Genomic DNA, 23,692 nt, shown 5'->3' on the forward strand with positions numbered 1-23,692 from the left:
TGAATAATGGTAACATTTATTGTAATTTTATATCAATCTAGACACAGTTCAGTTATTAAAGTTTTCTTGGAAATAAAATTAATATGAAGAAAACAAAACCCTCTCCCATTCGTAATCATGCATTTTTTACATATACATGTATATCTACTTTATATGAAGCCATACACATGTATGAATACAAAAATTGAGAATATTTTCATAGTTTTAGAATAGAGAATGCCATGAACACACAGTTTTGTATATAAACTTTACTTCTTTCTGACCTGATGAAATGGTGAATTCAATTTTTAGAAATTTCTTTCATGAAGCATCTTTCAATTTTAGGCCGTAAATCTTACCAGTCGGGGACTGAATCGTACTGTATGAACTTGCAATTCAATTGTATACTGTTGGAACACTTCTTGAATACACTAGATGCGATTAAATTGCTTTGGTACTTTGCAAACTTTTTAGTTGATCTAGGGATGAATGTTGGTGTAGGAAAAAAAAATATAAATTACTAGTTATTCAATAAAATGTTGATGTAATCCACATGATATACTCTGGTATGTATCCATTAGATTAAATTTACTTGCCCATGTAGGTACAGGTATAATTGTTCTAAAATGCGAATATATTGTGTTACATATATAAAGATAATAAGTCTAGAGTGTCAAATAAGATACTCTAATTTTAAAGGCTTAAAACATAATATATAGACAAAATATAAGTATGACTTGTAATCATGTATATGTGTAAACAAAATGTAATATCTTTACATAGAATTTCTAGGTACATTGTTAATGTTGGTTACATGTAAATAAATCTTTTGTTAGTTTGTATTGTTTCTGTCAATGAATTATTTATGAACATATGGATATACGAAAAGTAATGTGTTTTCAATTGAATTTTGAAACAAGAAAACAATAAAAATAACTTGGTTGTGCAACTTAGTCGACCTCTTCTCTGGCATCGTAATTTTTGTTTTCGTTTCATATATTTGAAGTGGATACCGTAGGCTCATTTACTACTATGATAATGATAATACATGTATGCCTTTCTCGTATAGCGCATATCACATTACGATATTATGTCTCTATGCGCTTCCAAAGGACTTGACATATTATATCACTCTGGCTGTAGCTCTGGCAAACTTAGCGCTCAGTGCATTCAAGGAATAAATCCTACCAGGTACCCACTTACTACACTTGGGTCGAGTGTGGCAAATGTAGATCGATGTCTTGCCAAAGAACATTAGTGTTACGGCAGGGATTCAAACCGCGGACCTTGTGGTGCACAGTCTGGAGACTTGTCCACTAGACCACAACACCTCTACAAGTTGTTCTGCACTCGAGCATCAGTGCAGGCAAACTCCTTTCCACCCCTGTCTGAAGAATTCACCATTGACAATAACAATGTATTTTTTGCAAAATATCACCTTTGACTTGGCTCCATATTCAGGACTACGGTACTGCACAGTCCACAAACACATAATCATTATAACTAGGGCATTATTGTGAAGGGGAATTAACAGGCTATTCACTGATACCAACATCAGGTATAATGACATAGTAACAAGAGAGATATTAACGCTAAAACTTGAATTGCAGAACTTTTTTTGAGGGTTTGATATGTATAGTCCTTGGAGTATATTCACAATCTACCAAAGATTTTGTTGAATTGTTGAAACCAAAACAAGCCCTTCCTTTCAGAACCATCCACAATTCTATCCTACAGTGCATGTCACTATGAATATGACGGACAAAGAAAGCGGACAAAATATACAGTTCCTCGATCCTCATTGGTAGACAAAGGAACATCGGCCCTTCACTGCTATCATGTAAAAATCTGTAGAACAGGTGTCACATGCATATTCACCTGTTCTACACATTTTTACATAATAGAAGTGAAGGGATGTTCCTTTGTCTACCATAGCAATTGTTGAGGGTAGAATGAGGAACATTTTGCCGCTTTCTTTGTCCGTCATGTTCATAGTGTGTGTACAGTTTAATAGCAACTAAATCATTCATTAGGTATTCAACTATTAAAGGCCCTAATTCAATCAGCCCACCTTTCATGCTAAAGTTATGAAGGAAAAAAAATACTTCAAATTTACAGAAGGTATGAATAATTTAGTTAATTGTGTATATTATGCATATAATGGGATAAAATGTATCTCTAAAGCTCTATTTTTTCAATGTTAGCGGTCATCCCTTTTCATATATCTCTCTCTTTCTCTCTGTCTTCCTTCCTCGGCTGTCATTACTCCCCTTCTCTTTTTCAGTGTTGGATCTACTACCTCTCTCCTTTCTCTCTCCAGTTATTGTTTCCAGCTCTCCCTTCTCTCTTTCTCTCTCTCTCCCTATCTGTCCCTCCATTTCTTCCTTTGCTTCATCTCGACATCTCTTGTTCTCCTTTCGGTTCATAACATGTAACTTTTCAGAGATTTTGTAAAGTAATAACATCGAAATACACAAATGCATAACTATTTAGTGTATCCAAAAGTTTGTTTATTGATTTGTGATGTCAACATTAGGGTAAAATATACTGAGGGGGACTGTATACAATAATTTGTGTTTACTAGTATCTGAGAACAGGTAGAAAACCTCAGTCAATCTTCCTTAAATTTGTTAAAATTTACTTTAGATCAAGTTTAACCCAATATAGCCTGGAGGTGGGGGGGGGGGGGGGGGTGCTTTAGAAGCCCCCTTCCTCTACATTTTTTGCAAAATTTGTTAACGCAATAGAATCTTGCCCTGAAATTTAAAGACTTTTTTCATTCGAGTCTTGCACATATTTTGAAACAATTTTTTTGAAAATTGGAGCTACCGTTACAAACTCACATGCCCTTTAGTCAGCCCAGCGATTTTAGTGATTTGTGTACAGAACATATGGAAATATCATTTTTCGAAAGGTGAGATAAAACATTGGTTATTTGGTCTTGTTTGTAGTTTAGGTGTTGTTTTGGGGGTCAAAATAGTTGAATTATAGTTAAAAATGTAATAAAACAACAAAAGCAATAAAATACATATACTGTACATAAGTATAAAAAAGGGAAATACATAAGAAATTATCAAAACAATAGATAACATGAGGAATAACCTGGCTCTTCCAAATTTTGTTGTTGTATTATTATTCCAAATAGTCTTAAGCATATACAGTGTGAGTCAAACAAAGTTTACACCTGGAAAATTGCTAATTACTTTAAAAATCAGCTATGAACAGTAAATTATTATACATCTTATGTAAGAGTGTTTTATCCCAAATCATTTGGTATCATTTTTGTGTGGTATATGTTCACGCTTGGATGAACAGGAGGCATTGTTTGCGAGAGTGCAAAAATCGACTTGCGCCAAACTGATACAGTATGTATTATATTGGGATTAGCGGAGTGAGAGAATGAATTGAACGTATCAAATGATGCATTGCATATGCTTTTTGCAGAAGCAAAGTCACACACACACACACACACGTTGGTTGATATTTGATATTCGATATTTGAAATGTGTAGCATGATTAAATTTGTTAGGGATGTTATTTGTATCTGAAATTATACCCAAATCTCAATTGTTTTATTCAAACATATGCAACTTTGGTGCAAGTCGATTTTTGCACTCTCGAAAACAATGCCTCCTGTTCATCCAAGCGTGAACACAAACCACACAAAATGATACTAAATGATTCTGGATAAAACACTCTTTCATAAGATGTATACTAATTTACTGTTCACAGATGATTTTTAGAATAATTAGCAATTTTCTAGGTGTAAACTTTTTTTGGACTCACACTGTATGTAGTGAACACAAATGTTTAAATATGAAGAACATTTTATGGGTACAAATGTGAATTTTATGACCTTAATTGAATAAACTACCATATAAATATGAAAACGAGTGTCTTTTTCAAAATATTGAAATTACATGTACCATAGTATTTTATACACTTCACTTGTATGCAAATTGTCGCGGCGATCGGTTGTTTCACGGCCGAAATCATGGGGGGGGGGGGATTAGAAGCCCCCCCCCCCCCCCCCCGGCTATGCAGTTTCAAAATAGCCCAGGCTATATAGGGTTAAACCCAGCATCTACTTTACAGTTAGTAGAATATGGATCATTCAGTTGTAGGCTGCTGTTAACATAGTGTTGTAAAGATATTGTATTTAACATACTGTGGATACTTTGTATATATGCTTGAGTAGTTTACACCCCAAAAAAGAAATTGAAAGCAACCACCCTCAAAAGAACCACTAATTCACATTTTTTGAGAAAAGAAATTAAAACAGCCACCAGCGAACAGGCATATACTCATCATCTAAAAACGTTTTGTATGCAGAGATGCCAACCAGTACGATTAAATCGCATTTAGTACAATAATAAGTGTGAAATATGATGATACAATTTTTTTTTTTGATTTTTTTTTTTTTTGATTTTTTTTCTTCTCCCTCCACCGCACTCTCCTATAAAACAGAAAGTTAAATGTTTCCTGTAGGTTAGCGTGATGTCTACCTTAAACAAGTAAAATGACATATAACAGCTCACTGCGAAATTCATTACTTACGAGGTATATGTACATGTAACATAGGCCTATTTACATGTAATCCCCACAACCAAAATAAGAATTGTACATTGTTCATGTAAAATATCCAAACAAAATCCAAAAAAGGAATGCAAGTACAAAAATATAGATTGTCTTTATGTATAAAGCAAAATGCAATTCCAAACCTTAAAAATATATGCTCAATTTCGTATGCTTTCTCATACTACAATTGAATAAAAAGAATGTTAAAGTGTAATGTGTAAGCATCAACTCAATAATAGAGGGGGGTCGATAATGCACCCCCTCTCTACATGTTTTGCAATAATCTTTAAGCGCAAAAAATATCTTGCGCTAAAATCGCATTTAATACAATAAGAGTGAAATACGATAATGCAATTTAAAAAAAATTTCAATTAAAAAAACCAAAAACAATAGAAACCCATAAAAAACGCAGAATCGCATAGAAAAATGTACAAGTCAACCTCCCGCAACCCCCAACAAAACTTTGCTTTATAATTTTCTCATTAAATCTTAATGAAAGAGCAAACATTTGACTTGACCGTTCTTAAAAGTGAAACATTTTTTTGAATTTTCACTGGCCCGGGCCAACGGGCCATGTGGCAGTGTCGAGTTTTCATGAATATCTGATTTTTCTTCCCAAAATTTGATTTTTAGGATATTCAGTCTGTTTTTTTTGTGGCATCTCTGGATATGTGATATATCAACGTGACGGTTGCTTTTTTGATCAAAGATCAGTGCGGGGGTTCAAAACTGTTGGGTACAAAGCTGTAGATGGAACCATGAAATGCCATCATTGCCAATATTTAATCAAGTATCTTTGAGACACTTTAAAAACTTGATTCCTGGCTAAAAAGGGGTGATTTTGTTACTCTTTCTTTTTTAAGTTTCATCAAACTGAAATTTACCATTTCCTCCACCGCAATCTCCTATAAAGCAGAAAGTTATATGTTTCCTGCTTGCAGGGTAGCATGACGTCTAGCTAAAAAAAAGTAAAATGACATATAACAGCTCACTGCGAAATTCATTACTTACGATGTATATGTACATGTAACATAGGCCTCTATTTAATCCCCACAACCAAAATAAGAATTGTACATTGTTCATGTAAAATATCCAAACAAAATCAAAAAAAGGAATGCAAGTACAAAAATATAGATTGTCTTTATGTATAAAGCAGAATGCAATTCCAAACCTTAAAAATATATGCTCATTTTCGTATGCATTGTCATACTACAATTGAATAAAAAGCCCCACCCTTAGGCTGTGCAGTTTCAAAATACTCTTTCTTATTGAAATAAAACAAAAATTTACCATTTCCTCCACCGCACTTTCCTATAAAACAGAAAGATAAATGTTTCCTGCAGGATAGCAAGACATCTACCTAAAACAAGTAAAACGCCATACTACAGCTCACTACGAATTTCACTACTTACAATGTACATGTATCATATTTAGTCCCCACAACCAAAATAAGAATTGTACATTGTACATGTAAAGCAAAAAATAAAAAAATCCCAAAAAATGAATGAAAGTACAAAAGTAAATACTGTTTTATGTGTGTTCAACAGAATGCAGAGCCAAACCTTAAAAATATATGCTCATTTTGATATGCATTCATATATTACAATTGAACAAAAAGAATCTAAAATTGAAATGTGTTGGCATTAAAGCGTTGACCTTTGAGATGTAATTATTAGACCTGCAAAAAAAAGGAAAAAAAAAAGAATCTGAAATACCAAACAGTAACTTAATTTTTTTTTATAGTAATTGTAACATTCACTTTTTAGGCCTCATTCATATATGATGCAGTGAACTGCTGCACTTAAAAATGTATATATATATATTAGCGGTAGTGAAAAATACTTTAAATTTCTCTAATCTCTAGTAAAATAGAGTTCAGTGAATAGTGCATAGTAAAGGACCATTGTTTTTTGCGATTACCATTCATTTACATGTAGTTTAAAAAAACTGCTGCTGTTAATACAGCTTCATATCAAAAGAAAAAAATTATCAAACACTTTTGAAAGATTTTGAAAAGGAAGACAGTATTTCAGGGAGTGGTTCAGCGGTGAGCCTTTCACACTGGGTCTCTTGATAAGATGTCTTGTCTAGTAGTTGAATTCTTGGAACAGCCGCTGCTTCATATCTTCCATCTAGCAAAAAAAGAGGGACAAAATAAATCAACTTTTGCACAATAGTTTTTTTATGAAAGGATTAAGATACAAAACAAACTCTGTAGAACGAGGATTTCATAGATCCTATGCCTACATATTATATTAGCGTTTTTTTTTTTTTTTTATCTTGATAAGTTTTATTGGTCAGAAAACACAATGATTTACAAAATATGTGTTATATCGTTTTGTAAAAAAATAATGAATAATCATATTGTTTCACACTTACAATCTTGTGATTTCACATTTCAGTGTAACATTAAAAAACATAGCATGATACTTCTGTATACCCCGGCCGCATAGACGATACGACCATCAGACCGACACCAAATGGAAAGAGAGAGGCCAAGAAGTAAAGAACATTTATAGCCCCTCCCTCCCCCGCCGGTCCGTAGTCGGCCCGGCCGCACCGCTGGGGCATAACGCATGATATAATCTGACCTTTTCTATTACATAATAGAACATAGTACATCAAATACCGGAAATATTTGCGAGATTGGCTTTCCTTAACCACAATAAGATTTTAGACAGTAGACTTACATGTGTATATACTTTTTTCTGGGCACCTTAATTCCTCTTGACAGCCTTTACATAAAATATGCCTTGTTTTACTTTAATGAAATTTAGATTTCTGTCCATATTTGATCATGTTTCTATTGGTAGACCATTTTGCAAATATATTATTTGTTATTATTATTAAAAAAATTCTAAGCTGACCTTTTTAAAAGTACATGTACAAGGGCTAAAAATCAAATTAACCGAAGAGCTCATTAACACAATCATGCTAATGCTTTTGTTTGGTAAAGGATATGTTAAGGCAGTTACTATTATAAGCATAATACACTTTTTTGGGGTAATATCCTGTAAAAGTATAGGAGTAAAATATAGGATCTATCCTCTCTCGCATATTTTGAGGCATATATTGAACATAAAACATTACCGTTTCCATATTCCTGTATGTTAGTAGGTGTACATGTATGACTGGGGGGGGGGGGCATAAGCTACGCACATGGAAAGGTAATACAAAGTGTTGGTATGGGGTCATGAATTTGGTTCAAATGAACATATTGGATGCATATTCGAGTCTAAAGTTATGAATTGTACATAATTAACTCTTTACCTGTATGTTGTATAGCTCCCTCTCAAGGTCAAGATATTAATTAAGCTAAAAAACAATGTTTCTTGACTAAAATCGACCAATTAGCTATTCCCGTTTGGAAATTATATATCACAACTACATATTCTGAGATTTTCATGGTGGCAGCTACCATTGAATGGCCGTAGGCGCCATTTCAAATTCATCAAAATTTACCGGAAGCACCGGTAAATTTTTATATTCAATTTTTCTTGAAAGCACAAGTGTTTTAGGGGCTGAATTTCTAGTGCTTATAATACATCCACAGGGGCATCCAAATATATCAAAATTGTAAAAAATCACTATCCACCCAATTCTCAAACTTTCCCAAAACTTTGTATTACCTTTAAATGAATGTAAATCTTTATTTTTGCGGCTGACTAATGTGAATTTCACCTTGATTTTAAAACTACCGGTATTGATAATATGGCGAGATATATAAGAAAATTTCAATATTTAAAGGGCAAACCTCAATGATATATTCATTGCTCAGTCACCTCAGAAGTTCTGTAAGCGCGGCATTGAGTGTCTTTGCATGGTGCATATAGCTTAATATGGACCTGCACAGGTTTATAACCCTTGGGCCATTTAAAAGTAAAGGCTTAAGACATACCCTCTCAGGCATAGAGTCCCGCTGGTAGTGACGTCCCTCATGATCTCGATATCGACCTCCTTGAAGACGCTCCTGAGTATCAGTAAAGAACAAAAATAAAGATATATCTATTTGAGAAAGTTGTTTACTATCAAAACTTTTCACATGTTAAAAATAAGCCTATTGCTACTTTTAGAAGGCAAACTGAAGCGGGTTGTACATATACAGTACACCTAAAAAATAAAGATTATTGTGAATGAACAAGACTTTGCATTTTGTTTAGTTTTACTACATGTATAATGTTTGTAAGTCCATTTTTCAGTGTGTAGAAGTATGTCATAACATAGATGCTGTACAGGTGTACATCAGCTCTACCCTCGTCTCTTTAATTTGCATCGCATTATCCATAACAGATACATTCATAATATCGATAGTTATAATTACTCTGTAGTCATACATTGAGGTTTGATAAATTGTTGTACATGGTTAATATTATTTTCTTGTTGGGGCATATACATGCATTTATTGGGTTATCTTAACTCAAACAAAGAAAGTAATGACTGGTTTTAAACAAAGATTGGATTGGTTCCATTGGGTCTCACCGGAAGCACGTCCCGAGAGCGATTCCTCCTGGAGCGTTCTCTTCGAGGTGCACGATAAGCATCCCCATACTCGTGCTGAAATTGTGGACCAATCATGGCAGGACGAGGGATTTGGATGTCTTGAATTTTAGCTGGTGTATTTAGCTGGTCCTATTTTTGGATGGGCAAGTAAAAGAGTGAAAAAAAGACTGAGGATCTATTAATAACCATTTTCTTTGCTTCAGAGTTTATAGTTCATATTGAAGTGTTAAATATCACAGGGTTCTTTTTTCCTTCCCCTATTATTATCATCATTAGGTGAAACGTACGTAGACGTATCACCTTTTGATTTCGTCAAGATTTTTATTATTTATTTATTATTTATTTATTATTATTCTTCCTCGAATTTGTTCGCAGGATATCTCAAGACTGAATAAAGCTATTATAGATAGATCTTAGTCTAACATAGAACGGCATGATTTTTTAGAGAGTCAGTTATTGTGACGTCATCCAGGCGCCATTTTGTGAAAATTAACTTATGATCATATCTTTATAACGGAAAGGAATTTCTCATTTATAATTATCAGGATTAGAATCAATATCCGTCCGGTCAATTTCAGGTCAATAAATGCGCGCAAAAATGCGCGTACGCGTTTGTGCACGCGTTAACGCGCGCGTAAAATTTTAAATTGCTCAAAATCGTCTTAAATTTTTTTTGCATACGTTTTAGGCCATTATAAGCTTTTCATAAAAAAAAATTGCGCAAAACACGCATTTTGCGCGTTTTCGTTCGTCACGGCCGAACAAAAAATAATTAACCCAAAATTTTTTTGACAGGATATTCCTCATACTTTTCTGAACAATTTGATACCATGTTCATCTCTTTATCACTATTAATAACGGAAATGAGCGTCCGTTGAAGATAAATATCTGTGTGTGCGAGCTCATGTATTACATAGCATATATGGGCAAAAACATGCCTATAAAAAGTACATCGGGATGAATAAGGACTGCCATTTTTTGTTCATATTTAGATAGAGTATGAGTCGGACATATGATTTCATGTCTCATTTGGCCATTAAGTATATTTTTACATAATCATATTGACCTTGGAACTCAAAATACGAATTTGCATATTATGACGTCAACATACTTACGGAAAATGATTGTATCTCTGCAAATATTGATCAATTTTCTTCTAAATTTTGATATGTTGTAGCTGAGACAATTCTTCACAAGATTATTACCAATATTTATTCATTTTGATGACGTCATTAGATTTTTGCTTAATATGCGTCTTATGCCTATTGGAGGTGATTGATACTACATTCCAGTCTAGACTTGTTCATTATGTTGCGTATGTAGTGCGTCGAAATTCAATGATTGGTAGGCTCTGCAATCAGGCGAAAATTTGAGCTTGTTTAGTAAATAAATAGTTTAATCATATAACAATTCTCTATCGAATACCTGAAGGGGGCGCTATACCACTTTTCATCATGGTCATCGTCATTTAAAACCCAAAAATCATCATCATCGTATTTATGAATATTATCATTAGATCATCATCGGCACACTTTCATGATACAAAAATAGCTACGTATCACCTAATTCGTCAAAGTGACGAATTAAAGTCTAGTTATTATTATTACTATTATTTTTATAACTATTAATACTATAATTATAATAATTATTATTACTGTTATTATTATCGTTATTGTCATGATAACATAGATGCTGTACAGGTGTACATCAGCTCTACCCTCATCTCTTTAATTTGCATCGCGTTATCCATAACAGATACATTCATAATATTGATAGTTATAATTACTCTGTAGGCATACATTGAGGTTTGATAAATTGTTGTACATGGTTAATATTATTTTCTTGTTGGGGCATATACATGCATTTATTGGGAAATCTTAACTCAAACAAAGAAAGTAATGACTGGTTTTAAACAAAGATTGGATTGGTTCCATTGGGTCTCACCGGAAGCACGTCCCGAGAGCGATTCCTCCTGGAGCGTTCTCGTCGAGGTGCACGATAAGCATCCCCATACTCGTGCTGACATTGTGGACCAATTATGGCAGGACGAGGGATTTGGAGGAATGGCGCGGGTTCGATGGCAAATGGAAGAGGGGCTGGGGCATGGTAGTCCTCTCTCTCGTGATGGAAAAAAGGGCCTTCGAGCCCCTCTTCCATCTCGGTGATGATCGGGCCATGTCGATCCATGATTGGGGGTCGACGATAATAGTAGTCGTCCTAGATGGAAATCATTGTGTTTTGTGGTTATTTTGTTATTATTTAGATGTTACTGTAGTTTAAAAAAGTTTAGACATTAGACAATGGTGGATATACATGTAGTTCCGCATTAAGGAAGGGAGGGGGAGGAGAAGGGGAATGACCAGAAGTTAGGGAAGGGGCTAGGGCATCATGACTTATTTCCCACATATTTTACACATGGAACATACAGTGTCACTAGCATGTCTTGAATTTTAGCTGGTGTATTTAGCTGGTCCTATTTTTGGATGGATAATAACCATTTTCTTTGCTTCAGAGTTTATAGTTCATATTGAAGTGTTAAATATCACAAGGTTCTTTTTTCCTTCCCCTATTATTATTATCATTATTATTATTACTATTATTTTTTATAACTATTAATACTATAATTATAATAATTATTATAACTGTTTTTGTTATTTTTGTTATTGTTAATTTTACTGTTATGATTATCATTATTATATTGTTGTTGTTTTTATTATCATTATTGTTACTGTTATCATTAATTTTGTTAATGTTACCCATGTTATAATTAGAATTATTGTTGTTATTATTATTATCATTATCATTTTCATCATTATTACTATTATTGTTGATGTTGTCATAATTAATATTATTATTTGCATATTATTATCATTATCATTATTATTGGTACCAGTATTATTATTATGGCTATTATTTTTATCATTAATTCATTAGTATTATTCTATGCATTTTTCATTATCATCAATAACATTGCTATTATTATCATTATCAATATTATTATTATAATTATTATCATTATAATTGTTATTTATTATTATTGTGATTATTATTATCTTCATCATCATTATCATTATCAATATCAAATATCATTAAAAATTATTACTTTTACTACTACTACTACTACTACTACTACTACTACTACAACTATCACTGCTACTATTACCATTACTATTACTATTACCATTTCCATTACTAATGCTACTACTACTAATACTGAATACCTACTCTAATTGGCATGAGCATGAGCGGAGCTGGTTTCCGACCATACTTGGGATCCTTGGAGTTTCTTGCTCCAAAAAAGTACAGACAGCAGCAGATGAAGAGAAAGAGAAGGATGAAAGTGGCCACGCCCACTGCAATTCCTATGTTCGCCACTGTGCTCAGATCAGCTTCTAATGGGATGAAAAGATGACAAAAATTAATCAACTTCATGGTAAAATTAGAGATTCTTAATGTTTGTAATCATTAAAATGTGAAATTACTTGTATTGTGATGACTTTGCTTATACAATTTCCTTTATAAGATACTAAATGAGGCAAGCTTGAAAATATAAAACCTTCATATAAAGCTTGTACCATATTCTCTTTTATTAAGCCTTAAGTCATGCATATTACTGTACACAATATTACGATCCACGGAAATAGATTGATAATATTGAAAAGCATATAATTGGTTGTGGTTGCAGGTTGTGGCTTTACATGAATCTAATAATTCACAAATCTGTCCTTGAACCCTTAATCTGCAAATATCTTTACGCAAAACATTGGCTAATACAGTATTACATGATTATTCATGAAAGTTATTGGTAAGTTTAAAGAGTTTTTTTTTGTAATGAGAGCTTATTGCCTTTACTTACCATTTTCACAATTTTCTCCCGATCTACCAGACGGACAGCTGCATCAATATGGAACACAGAACGAAAAAATTATAATATTATTATCCCATGTTGAATAATTGTTCAAAAAAAGAAAGCAAAAACAATACAAAAAAAACAAAACACATTGACATAAAACGAAAAAATCAGGCGCAACAAAATGAGCAAATGTGCAGTTAGTTTTATACTGGGTATCTATATACCGTAATTAACGGTGTATAAACCGCCCTTGTGTATTAACCCCACCCCTCTTTTTCGCCCTTAAAAAAAAAAAAAAAAATCCTTTAAGTGCGAGGTGCAGCTGAATGTGTAAGATCATTAATGTAAATTTAACGAGATGGAACTTCGACTGCACGCAGTCGAAAAATGATGCCTCCGTCATAGAGCAATTTTACAAACCAAAAGAAATATTTCAAATTCAAGTTCAATTGTAATCCATTAACAGGTTCTCAGAATATCGTGATTACAAGCAATTTTTTCATATACATATGTATGACCCTTTGATCTTTGACCTCATGACCCTAAAATCTACTCAGTTCACTGGCTCTGCAAGATGTTTTGAGTTAAATAGTAATCCATCTGTCAGTTCTAATGAGAATGCGTTCACAAGCTATTTTTGCATACATAATGAGCCCATGACATTTGACCTTTGACCTCATGACCCAAGAATCTACTCAGTTCATTGGCTCTGCAAGATACATACATGATCAAAGTTTGGCAGGAATCCATCAATCGGTTCTTCAGATAACGCGATCACGACATTTTTCGCAATAATTTTTTAACGCAAGAAAATCTTGCACTGAAATTTGTTGACTTTTTTCTTTCGAGTCTTGCGCATCTTTTGAAAGAAATTTTTCGAAAATCGGACCTTTCATTACAAAGTCACGTGTCCTTTTGTCTTTGCATGTCAGCCCGAAAATCGCTCATTTTTTTTTATTTGTGTACAAACATATGGAAATCTCATTTTTCAAATAAAGAGATAAAACTTTGGTTATTTGGTCTTGTTTATAGTTTAGGTGTTTATTTTGGGGTCAAAATAGTTGAATTATAGTTGGAAATGAAATAAAACAACAAAAACTATAAAATACATAAGTTAAAAAAAAAGAAATACATAAGAAATTATCATAACAATAGATAACATAAGGAATAACCCTGGTTTTTCAATTTTGTGTGTTGTATTATTATTCCAAAATATATGTTGTGAGAAAGAATGCTTAAATATGAATAATGTCTGATTTATGGGCAAAAATGTGAATTTTATGACCTTATTTGCATAAATTACCATAAATATGCAAATGAGTGAACTTTTCAAAAAATTGAAATTACCATAGTATTCTATACACTTCACTTAACATGTATGCAAATTTTCGCGGCGACCAGGCGTTTCGTGGCCGAGATCATGGGGGGGGGGGGGGGGGGGGCCTTAGAAGCCCCCTCCCCCGGGCTATGCAGTTTCAAAATAGCCCGGGCTAAATAGGGTTAAAGCAAAGTTGTGTCACGTTTTCATTTCTTAGGAATGCTTATGAGATCTGCAAAAATGGTTGTATTCTTGGAAGGCAAAAAGTAATTTAAATAACATTTCATAAATTTTCAATTTCTTTGCTATTGTTGACGGAATAGATTTGTTTCCATACAGTGGATTAATGAAAACACATATTTCCAATGATTATATTTAGGGTGCAATGTATGACTGAAAATTTCTTGAGGGAAAAAATAATTTGAATTATTTTGTTAGTACATAGCGAATGGGAAGGAAGCTTGTAAGATACGTCACAGTGTTGTCAATTTTTGATTGATTGATTGCAACAATTCAAAAATTCAAACTTTCTTTTTTTATTAGGAATTTTCTTAAACTATCCTCTCATTTTCTGATTCTATTAAAACTAACTTAATGTCTGGGTGGATTTCCCCTTTAAAGGCACACAAAACTGTTATGGGTTTAACAATCATACCTGCATTCGTGGTCATAGACTTCAATATGATTCAAGATAGTACATGTTCCTCCATTTGATAAACAGTCGAATGAAGAAGGGCAAACCTCTGAGGAGAAAAAGAAGAGAAGGAAAGTGATAACAGTTTCCAACAAGAGAAATGAGACAGTTAATGAGCGATTGATTACGAAATATGGGGAATGTAGAGAAGAGGAGAGAGATACACTGAATCAAATTTACCAGTTTATAGAGGAGAAAGAATATCACACATTTTACTTCTTTTTTTGGGGGGGGGGGGATAGGGGGGAGAGTAATGTGAAAATCATGTAAATCTTTAAATACACAACAATTATAGTACATGTAAAAGACACAAAAAGCAAAGATATCTTGCTCTCGATGATATTTAAATCGACCAGGCTATAAAGAAACGAGAATATCCTCAATGGACTTTTCAGTATATATAATATTAAAGGGACATGGTAGTCAGTTTCCAAGTGCAGTAGGTCATAATTCACTGACGCCAGACTCAGTGGAAACACTGGGTGTACATGTCTCGCGAACAGCAAACTTGTGGTCCCATCACGAAATACCCCTCATAGCGTGTCCACACACAATTTTTTTTATCCCGTAACTCTATAAAGAAACGTTGTATAAAGAATCATCGTATAAATTCCAGGGCGTCCATACATAAAAGAAAGTAATCCCGAAACTCTACAGCGAAACGTTGTATAGGTGCGCAGTTTGCTACTGCGGTCGTGAAACGGAAGCGGAAACAAGAGGTCAGGTCTCCTTTCGCACGCGGTCATGTTAAGCCCTGCCCAGTTATACAGTTCTAGTTCGACCAGTTACACTACTTACATCCACACACAACACATTCCATGAATTTTTATCGAGTTCTAGTCAGAAACAATGCCCAGACCCGCGTTTCGTTATACGACATATCGTTTATAGTAAGCGTACAGACGCACAATTTCATCGTATAACTATCCCAATTAACTATACGATTAAATTTGTTGTGTGTGGACACGGGGTTATAGTCTCTCGGAGAGCCTTCGGGAGTATCATGTGAGAGCCCACTACTATGCCTCTTTAACATAAAATTTGGAGAAGCACTTTTCATGCATATACCCATCATTGTAGAGTCAACCTGCTATAGCGACCCCCTGGAATCTGTTTAATAAAATCTGCCATTAATAAGGCGTCATAATAACTGTTATAAGCTACTGAAACCTCTGCACTTGATTGGGTGAGAGCAAAGTTGTCAAAGACTTATAACACATGATATTGATGGGAAGTGTTATGCAACAAGGCCCTGTATATAAAATTCACCTGTATGAAGACCATGGACAACATTTTTTGTTTCCTTTGAAAAGTTTTTATGATTGGAACGTGTACATGTATTATAGAAACCTCTAGAAGAGTTCTACTATTTAGCTATAAAAGATGCTCAAGCAGTACATGCTTCCACAACATTCCCTCAAAGATTGATTTTGTTTATGATACACTGTATAGGGATATAGGATCAATCTTCACATTGGGTTTTTACATGTAGGATAGGGGTTGGTGTTAGGATCAGTCTTCAAGTAGGTTTTTTTACATATAGGATATTGGTTAAGATTAGGATTAGTTATGTTATTTGGAACCAGGTTGAATTTTGAAGACTTGGTTAGAGATAGAAATTAACCACGGAGTAATCGTCACTGCATGGAGCAGATGTTGTACAAAAGATCCCCTTTTTATTTGGTTTGACAACAAACGTACTTGCTCCTACGACAAACTTGCTCTTGCGACAATTGCTCCAGCATAATTTCCTATACACCAACCGATTTTCTAACTTCAACCCTTGATCCAACGTAATCCTAACCCTTACCCTAAACCTAACCTAATACCACATTGCAACATAAACCTAAACCGTATAATGCTGACATAAAAAAGCCATCTAGTGCAATTGTCAGCAAAGCAAATCTTGGAGCACTTAATTTATGTTTCCCTCAGGTGGTTTTCATACACATGTTTCACTGTATAAGGAACATCAACCGATATCATCTAACCTGTGATCGGAAGTACATTAGGTGGTGAAAGGGTTACAAGGAAAAGCTCTGATGACACTCCACCCGGCATCCACTCCAGGGAAGACCCATCAATGGCATTGGTAAAGAAAGTATCAGCCTGTTGGGTGGTTGCCGTTGAATCATCACTTAGTGTTACCGTGAAGGGTACAACGACGCTGCCGGATCTAAACCGAAGTGATTTCACCATCCTGAAGTTCCCCAAGCCCCTAAAGGTTGACCACAACTATGGAAAGAATCATGAACACACAGACATGATTACAAAGCAAATTCATGAAAGGACCATAATCTACTATTTCACTTTATAAACCCGACCCTTGGTCAAAAATCGTGTGTTACAAGAGGAAAATTTAGACCTCACACTAATTTCCTGATCTTTTTGAACGAAAGCCTAAACCCAACGTCGGGTTTATTTATCAGTAGAATACTGGTATAAGTCTGTAATTTATTTGACCCTTTCGAATCAAATACCATCTTCCTGTTCCTGGATAGTCCTAAGACCAGGACAGTTAAGATGATATGTCAAATGCAACACAACATTGTCCATGCACATCAGCCTGATCCTTTTAGCGTGACTTAAAACTTAAGAAATGAAATAATTTTATATTATTAATTAATCATTTCTTTACTGCAACCAAAACCTTAGGTTGGATTTCAAATACAAATAAAAATACAATAGATAATGGTAGAAATAATGTACACAAAGTTAAAGAAACTGTAGAATCTGATGCATAAATATATGAATAACAATGTGCTACAATCAAATGATTACACATTATCAAATAAATTCATGTGAGATCATGTGTAACGGTATATACAATATTTCATGATTGTATTAAACGTCAGAAGTAATTAAGGAAGGTATGTCTAAAAATAATGGTTACAAAAATAATAAAATGTTTTCAGCAGAAAAGATATAACCTACAATGTACAATGTACCAACATATTAAGTTTCTTTTAAACTCTGCTGTTTGTGTACGCGCATAGTCCATTAACACCTGGTGTTGTTTACTTTTTGTTTCTTTATTTTTCTTCTGGTAATGTCAGGCTTTTTTGAGGTCATGCATTTTCACACTATTACCTTGTGTAATTCCCTATATTAAAAGGTATTAGTAATGTTTACTTACTTTTTCCCCTAACAGATTAGTGGCACATAACATCATCTGAGCAGCAGCAAACAAACTTGATTGGCCTTTTTTGGACTCTCCTTACAAGCACTGCTGGTGTGATCAGCTTTCCACACAACCTTGTTGATACCTGAATGACTGTTGTTTGCAATTGTACAGTATATATATTAAAAGAAGTTAAAACTTACTTTTTCATGAATTCTTTCTTCCAAAGCAAGATATTGAGGACTGGTTAGATCTCCGCAACAGGTAACAAAGTCCACCTCAGTTGTTGGTGAAGATACAATTTGCCTCAGGGTAATCTGGCCGCGGAATTCCCTTACACCTAAAACAAATCACAGAGTTAAATCATGAAGTGAAATGAAATGACGCCACTCAACAAGCCTATAAGGCGTGTTCACATTCAGGGTGCTGCAGTGAACTGTGTTTTTTGTTGTATGTCAAGCACAGTAAAGTGGAGATAAAAAGTATGTGAGCGAGGTAACTTCTGCAAATATTTTTGTATTCTCCTTTAATAATTTAATGATAAATAACTTTTTAAAGCTATAATAGTAAATGCACCAACATCAATTCAAATACAGAATTAAACTTACGTAAATTGAATGACTCTGGTACAATCGTATTAGTGGTGGCAAAGTGAAGGTTGTCAGTAAGAGCCGAGTAAAATGCTTGCTTAATTTCTTCTCCATTGTAGTATGACGGATTACTGAGATGAAGACGGAACTGGATCTGGAAGTTACTCGATGTATCAAAACTTGAAGTAAGGATTTCTATTCCCACAAAACTTACGGCTAAGCTAGAGGAGATTCTGAAGAGATCGTCGAGCTGTAGGGAAAGAGATTGAAGAAATGTTTTTTTGGGATCAACACATATGAACTACACGTACACCTGAAAGGTCTGTGATCACTCATTTCTCCCAAACATTTCTTTCTCAATATTTCCTTCTGTCCTTTGAATAATGTGTCTATATCTTTTCCCTTTTCTCTATCACAACATGTCACAAAGATTTTTCAAATCAATACTAGGGCTTTTGATAACTATTTGTCACTCTTTCAAACTTTCGTCCTCTTAGAAATATTGCATTCAAATCCATTCCTCTTGATGATTATTTGATCATGCCACATAGTGAGTATCATTTCTATTTTCTCTATCCATTCTCACATGCTATAAATGATGGTTCAACTCAAACTAATCCTTCTGATAAAAGTACCTGATGTCACTCTTAAATTTTCATATCCTTCTTTTGAATTTATTCCATTCATGGGAGTGTCGTGGTCGAGTGGTTTAAGGCGCTAGACTGTAGATGCGAAGGTTGAGGGTTCAAATCCCGACACGGCACTAATATCCTTTGGCAAGATATTTACCTGCACTTGCTACTCTCCACCCAGGTGTTAAATGGGTACCCGGTAGGATGCGAACGTTCATGTGGTTGAACGAGCAAGTGTGCGCCGGCCTGTAAAATGGCGACTAGCTGGAATGCTCCCCAGGGAGTGGAAAATGTGCACACATTGTGTGCGGGTAAGCCTGAATCCGATGACCGGGGTAATAATATATCTGTAAAGTGCTTAGGTACATCGTTGGATCGGTGTATTGAGCGCTATATAAAAAACCGGATTATTATTATTATTATTATTATTCATGAATAATGGTAAAAGAAAAGTTTGAATTGCTTCCTCTATATTCCTCTCTCCTATGTAACTACTACCTCATCAAGCTTTCCCAATCAATCCCCTCTACTTCTTATCACATCTTACGATTATGATATAAATATAACAACATAAATCTTCAGCTTACGTCGTTCCACAGGCTACCTAGTCGAGCTACCGTAGGGCTGAATTGGCCATTGATTCCACGCACGCTATCAAGCAAGAGTTCACCATCCAGTTCAATGGTATCTGTAAAACAGAAATAAAGAGAAATATACATCTGTTTTCAGTGTCTCCAATATCAAAGAAGAATAAACTTGACAACAGTGTGTGTAATACTCTTTTCACACTAGTTTTGCTTAACTTAATGAATAGTACGTTTAGTATACAATAAGCGCGATTAACATATTGACCTTTCGCACAATTAGTGCTTTACAGGAAATGTTTATTCATGAATATGTCATCTCTGGTTAGACAGTAGCTTCCTTGCTTCGCATCTTGCCAGCTCCGATATGCTCCATTGTGTAGTACCAGACTATTTTTCATTTCTGTTCTCATTCATTTGCTTGGCACCGCAATTGTGGAGTTAGCACCACAATTGCAGGGGTAGCCCTGCTTTTTAGCAGGGCCAGCTAACCCTGTACTAAAGGTGGGGCTAGCCTGCTTTGGTAAATTTGTGTCTTAACAGAAAGTGGAATAAGCTTATAACCCCGGACTATAGGTGGGCTTAAGACCCCCCCCCCCTATAGTCCAGGGTTAAGCAAAATTTTGCCAGTGTGAAAACAATATAAATGTGTTTAGCCATTGCCATTGAGTTGCCTTTCTGTATGACTAGTAAATTCATAATCACAATGAAAACTACAGATCAATAAATGTGGCTCAATAGGTTAGCCCTGACAAATGATCAGGGCCTCAAGCATCTCTCCCGCTCGAAAAAGTATGCGAATACTGGTACTTAGACACGCGTAAAATTCTCTTCAACTTTCATGACATTTTTTCCTAAATCTGAGGGGGGGGGGGGGGGGGGGGGGGGGGATGCATCAAGCCCCTATAGTCTTTGTACTATACTCAGTACTATCACCATCATATTAACAATATCATAATTAATGTAATGTACTTCTCTTTAGAAACCTAGCCTTCTGATTGGTCAAAATTAGAGTCGTGATTTTAGGCATATCTGCCTACCAGTCAATAGTCTTTTAAAAGATGCCTGCATGCCCGCCTACTGATCAATAGTCTCTTAAAAGATGCCTGCATGCCCGCCTACCGATCAATAGTCTTTTAAAAGATGCCGGCATGCCCGCCTAACGGTCAATAGTCTTTTAAAAGATCCCCGCATGCCCCGGTTAACTGGCTGCATAAATAATTTTTGGTGAGATCCCCATTGGTTTACGTGTGAAAAGATTCTTTGTGTGAGTGCGGAGACAAAATACAGTGCAGAATGTGTGCAATTCCTGAATGATTGTACCATTCAAACAACATTCAAACAACTCCGATTTTCTGTGATGTTTTAACCAGTCTTTACTCAATTAGGAAAGGATAAGGTAAGAGTTCTTTATAGATTTTGTTATGAATTAGGTATATAAAGGATATAAAGACTGCTTTAATATTTGAGGCATATTTGTTTTCATAGGCTCTCAGAGACTTTATATCCTGCTATCACCCCTCGGCGTGCCTCAAGTGATAGCAGGATGCAACGTCCCCTTGAGCCTATAAAAACAACTATCTGTCTCATAGCAGTCATTATATTTATATTATTATCATATTTAACCTGATTATTATGATGATGGCAGTAGCACTTAGAACACAGACAAAAGATAAAGAAAGTGACATGAGTACCTGTCTGAACTATGACATTGACAGTGAATGAGCAGGTGGAGGCAGTGTTTCCTTGGGCATCCATTGCCATGTATTCAATGAGATGTGCGCCAGGAGCCAGTTGTGATCCTGGTAGACTACTGCCGGGTGATGGCATTGCTGTGACGGGACCCGCAAACGAGTTGTCCATGAACATTGGTTCTGTCCACGTGACTCTGACTGAAGGCTGTGAGCTGAGAATGAATACACTGAATGAATCGGGGCATGCAACAAATCCTGGGGCCTCACCATCTGAAAGAGAGAGAGAGAGAGGGATAGTAAGAGAAAGAGAGGGAGAAAGAGAGAGAGAGAGAGAGAGAGAGAGAAAGAAAGAGAGAAAGAGAGAGACAGAGAGGAATGTGCAACCTGCTTTAGCATAGATATACCAATACAGGAAGATCACCTATCTATTTTTTGTTGAACAGTGAACCTTTGAACAGTGTTTTATAATTGACATCGAAACTCATACTTGGAGACCATCTACTTCACGTAAAGCCCACTGTACTTATTTCAGGGTGTTTGAAAACCGAAATCAAAGCCGGTCAGCATCGTTATACGATCGACCAGCCAGCAACAATCGTTATCCAAACAATTGCTCATGTTTTTTAGGTCTTTGTTTGACTATCGAATTCTATTTCATTCAAATAAAGTGAAAAAGGTGAAACTGTGCCTTACAGGTATACATCCCATTTGCAGGCCCCCCAAAAATGAAAAGGTTAAATTCCAATGGCATTTAAAAGATAATACTAAGTTAGAGCTTCCTTCAAAAAGAAAGGGCTTGAAAACGTCTTTTGGGGGGAAAAAACCACTGAATCGAATTGACTTTAGTGATTGCAATTGTCTGATTTTCAGACCCTTGTACCTAATGGTCGTACCATCTGTGCTGCGCAACGATTCGATTAGTTTAATTTAGGCCATTAAAAGAAGTGGGTTATTGATGTAGACAAATGCTTTATGTACCCTTTTAGCTCATTTTATATATGTTGAATTATTACCAAGGAAAAAAAGAAGTTAATCAGTTGCTCAATAGTGTCTGACAGTGAAGTCTGGAAAGTAAACGGGTTAATTTCTTTGCATAACTTGAATCATAGGACACTGCTAACGTTTAAATTTCACAGATAGGACATACCTTACATATATATATATTCATAATTCGTGCAAAGTTCTACAGAATTTGACGTTGGCTGCAAATGGGACATTATCCCGTAGTACCTTTAAGGTAGAAACAGACATGCAGTCATTCTTCATTGGAACACATTAAAGTCTTGGGCAGGATTCTTCATCCATGACAAGGAAGCTGGGGCTAACATTCCCCTGGAACCCAGAGCAATTTAGTGTAACCTTTCAGTACCATTTTAAGTTTATCATTTGATCCAGAATGTTCTGAATTACAACTTGTACATGTGCAAAATGTGAACAAATCACAATAAAACTTTTTTCTTGCAGTATATTGTATCATTTTTGAACAAGGATGATTTAATCCAAAATAATCATTGAAGCCTCTAAATTGGCAACGTACACAGGAATTTATGATCACTAATTTTTGTTTACAAAACTATTTTTCGTTTGATTTGTGGTAATTTTCCTTCACACTGTTTCATATAATATACATTTAAAAACAAAAAAATAAAAGACTTGAAAAAACACAAAATTTGCTGCCACTTTGAGGAGGAAACGCTGATTTATGTAGAGCTGCAGAAAACTCTGGACTGCTGTGGCTGAACTACTCACCAATCACTAAGACGTTGAATCTACAGAATGCTACATTGCCATGGATATCTCGAGCTTGGTACACCAAGTCGTATGATCCGATGTCAAGACGCTGATTCCTGGCATAGTTGGATGTTACCGTAGGGGTCCCAGAGTTGTCTGTAGCAGTGATATCACCCCAGTCGACTACGGCTGAGTTGGTGTTCGCGTCCGAGTTAAATCTCACTGGACTCGTCGGACAGTTGGTGAATTCTGGCACATCATCGTCGACTAGAATAATGGAGGATATTGAATGGAAATATCAATGTTCTAAATTGAAAGGAATATCAAAATTAGCATCCATATCATAAAATTAAATTGCAAAATCTGTTGACATGAATTTCCAACTCAATTACATGACATTGACAATGAGGCCTAATGA

General features: G+C 35.0%; 2 protein-coding genes across 5 annotated transcripts in view; both read right to left on the minus strand.

The window, feature by feature from the left end:
- Positions 1 to 6,061: 6,061 nt before the first annotated feature.
- Positions 6,062 to 23,673, minus strand: LOC763006. Its single transcript, XM_030974506.1, has 14 exons — positions 23,667 to 23,673; positions 23,293 to 23,541; positions 21,544 to 21,813; positions 19,853 to 19,953; positions 18,652 to 18,883; positions 18,247 to 18,383; positions 16,914 to 17,157; positions 14,884 to 14,971; positions 12,914 to 12,951; positions 12,283 to 12,449; positions 11,002 to 11,274; positions 9,037 to 9,186; positions 8,456 to 8,527; positions 6,062 to 6,689 (listed from the first exon to the last, which is right to left on the minus strand). The coding sequence occupies exons 1-14, from the start codon at positions 23,671 to 23,673 to the stop codon at positions 6,645 to 6,647; spliced, it is 2,073 nt and encodes a 690-aa protein (XP_030830366.1). The 3' UTR covers positions 6,062 to 6,644.
- The window catches only part of LOC115918120 (hyalin-like), a 42,048-nt gene continuing 41,784 nt past the window's right edge, over positions 23,429 to 23,692 (minus strand). For all 4 annotated transcript variants that reach the window (XM_030973955.1, XM_030973956.1, XM_030973954.1 and 1 more), the window contains one exon: positions 23,429 to 23,541. The gene's annotated coding sequence lies outside the window, so the exon portion shown is untranslated. The remainder of the gene's footprint in view (positions 23,542 to 23,692) is intronic.

This window comes from Strongylocentrotus purpuratus, unplaced genomic scaffold (genome assembly GCF_000002235.5).
Source record: "Strongylocentrotus purpuratus isolate Spur 01 unplaced genomic scaffold, Spur_5.0 spur5_scaffold_7, whole genome shotgun sequence".
Lineage (NCBI taxonomy): Eukaryota > Metazoa > Echinodermata > Echinoidea > Camarodonta > Strongylocentrotidae > Strongylocentrotus > Strongylocentrotus purpuratus.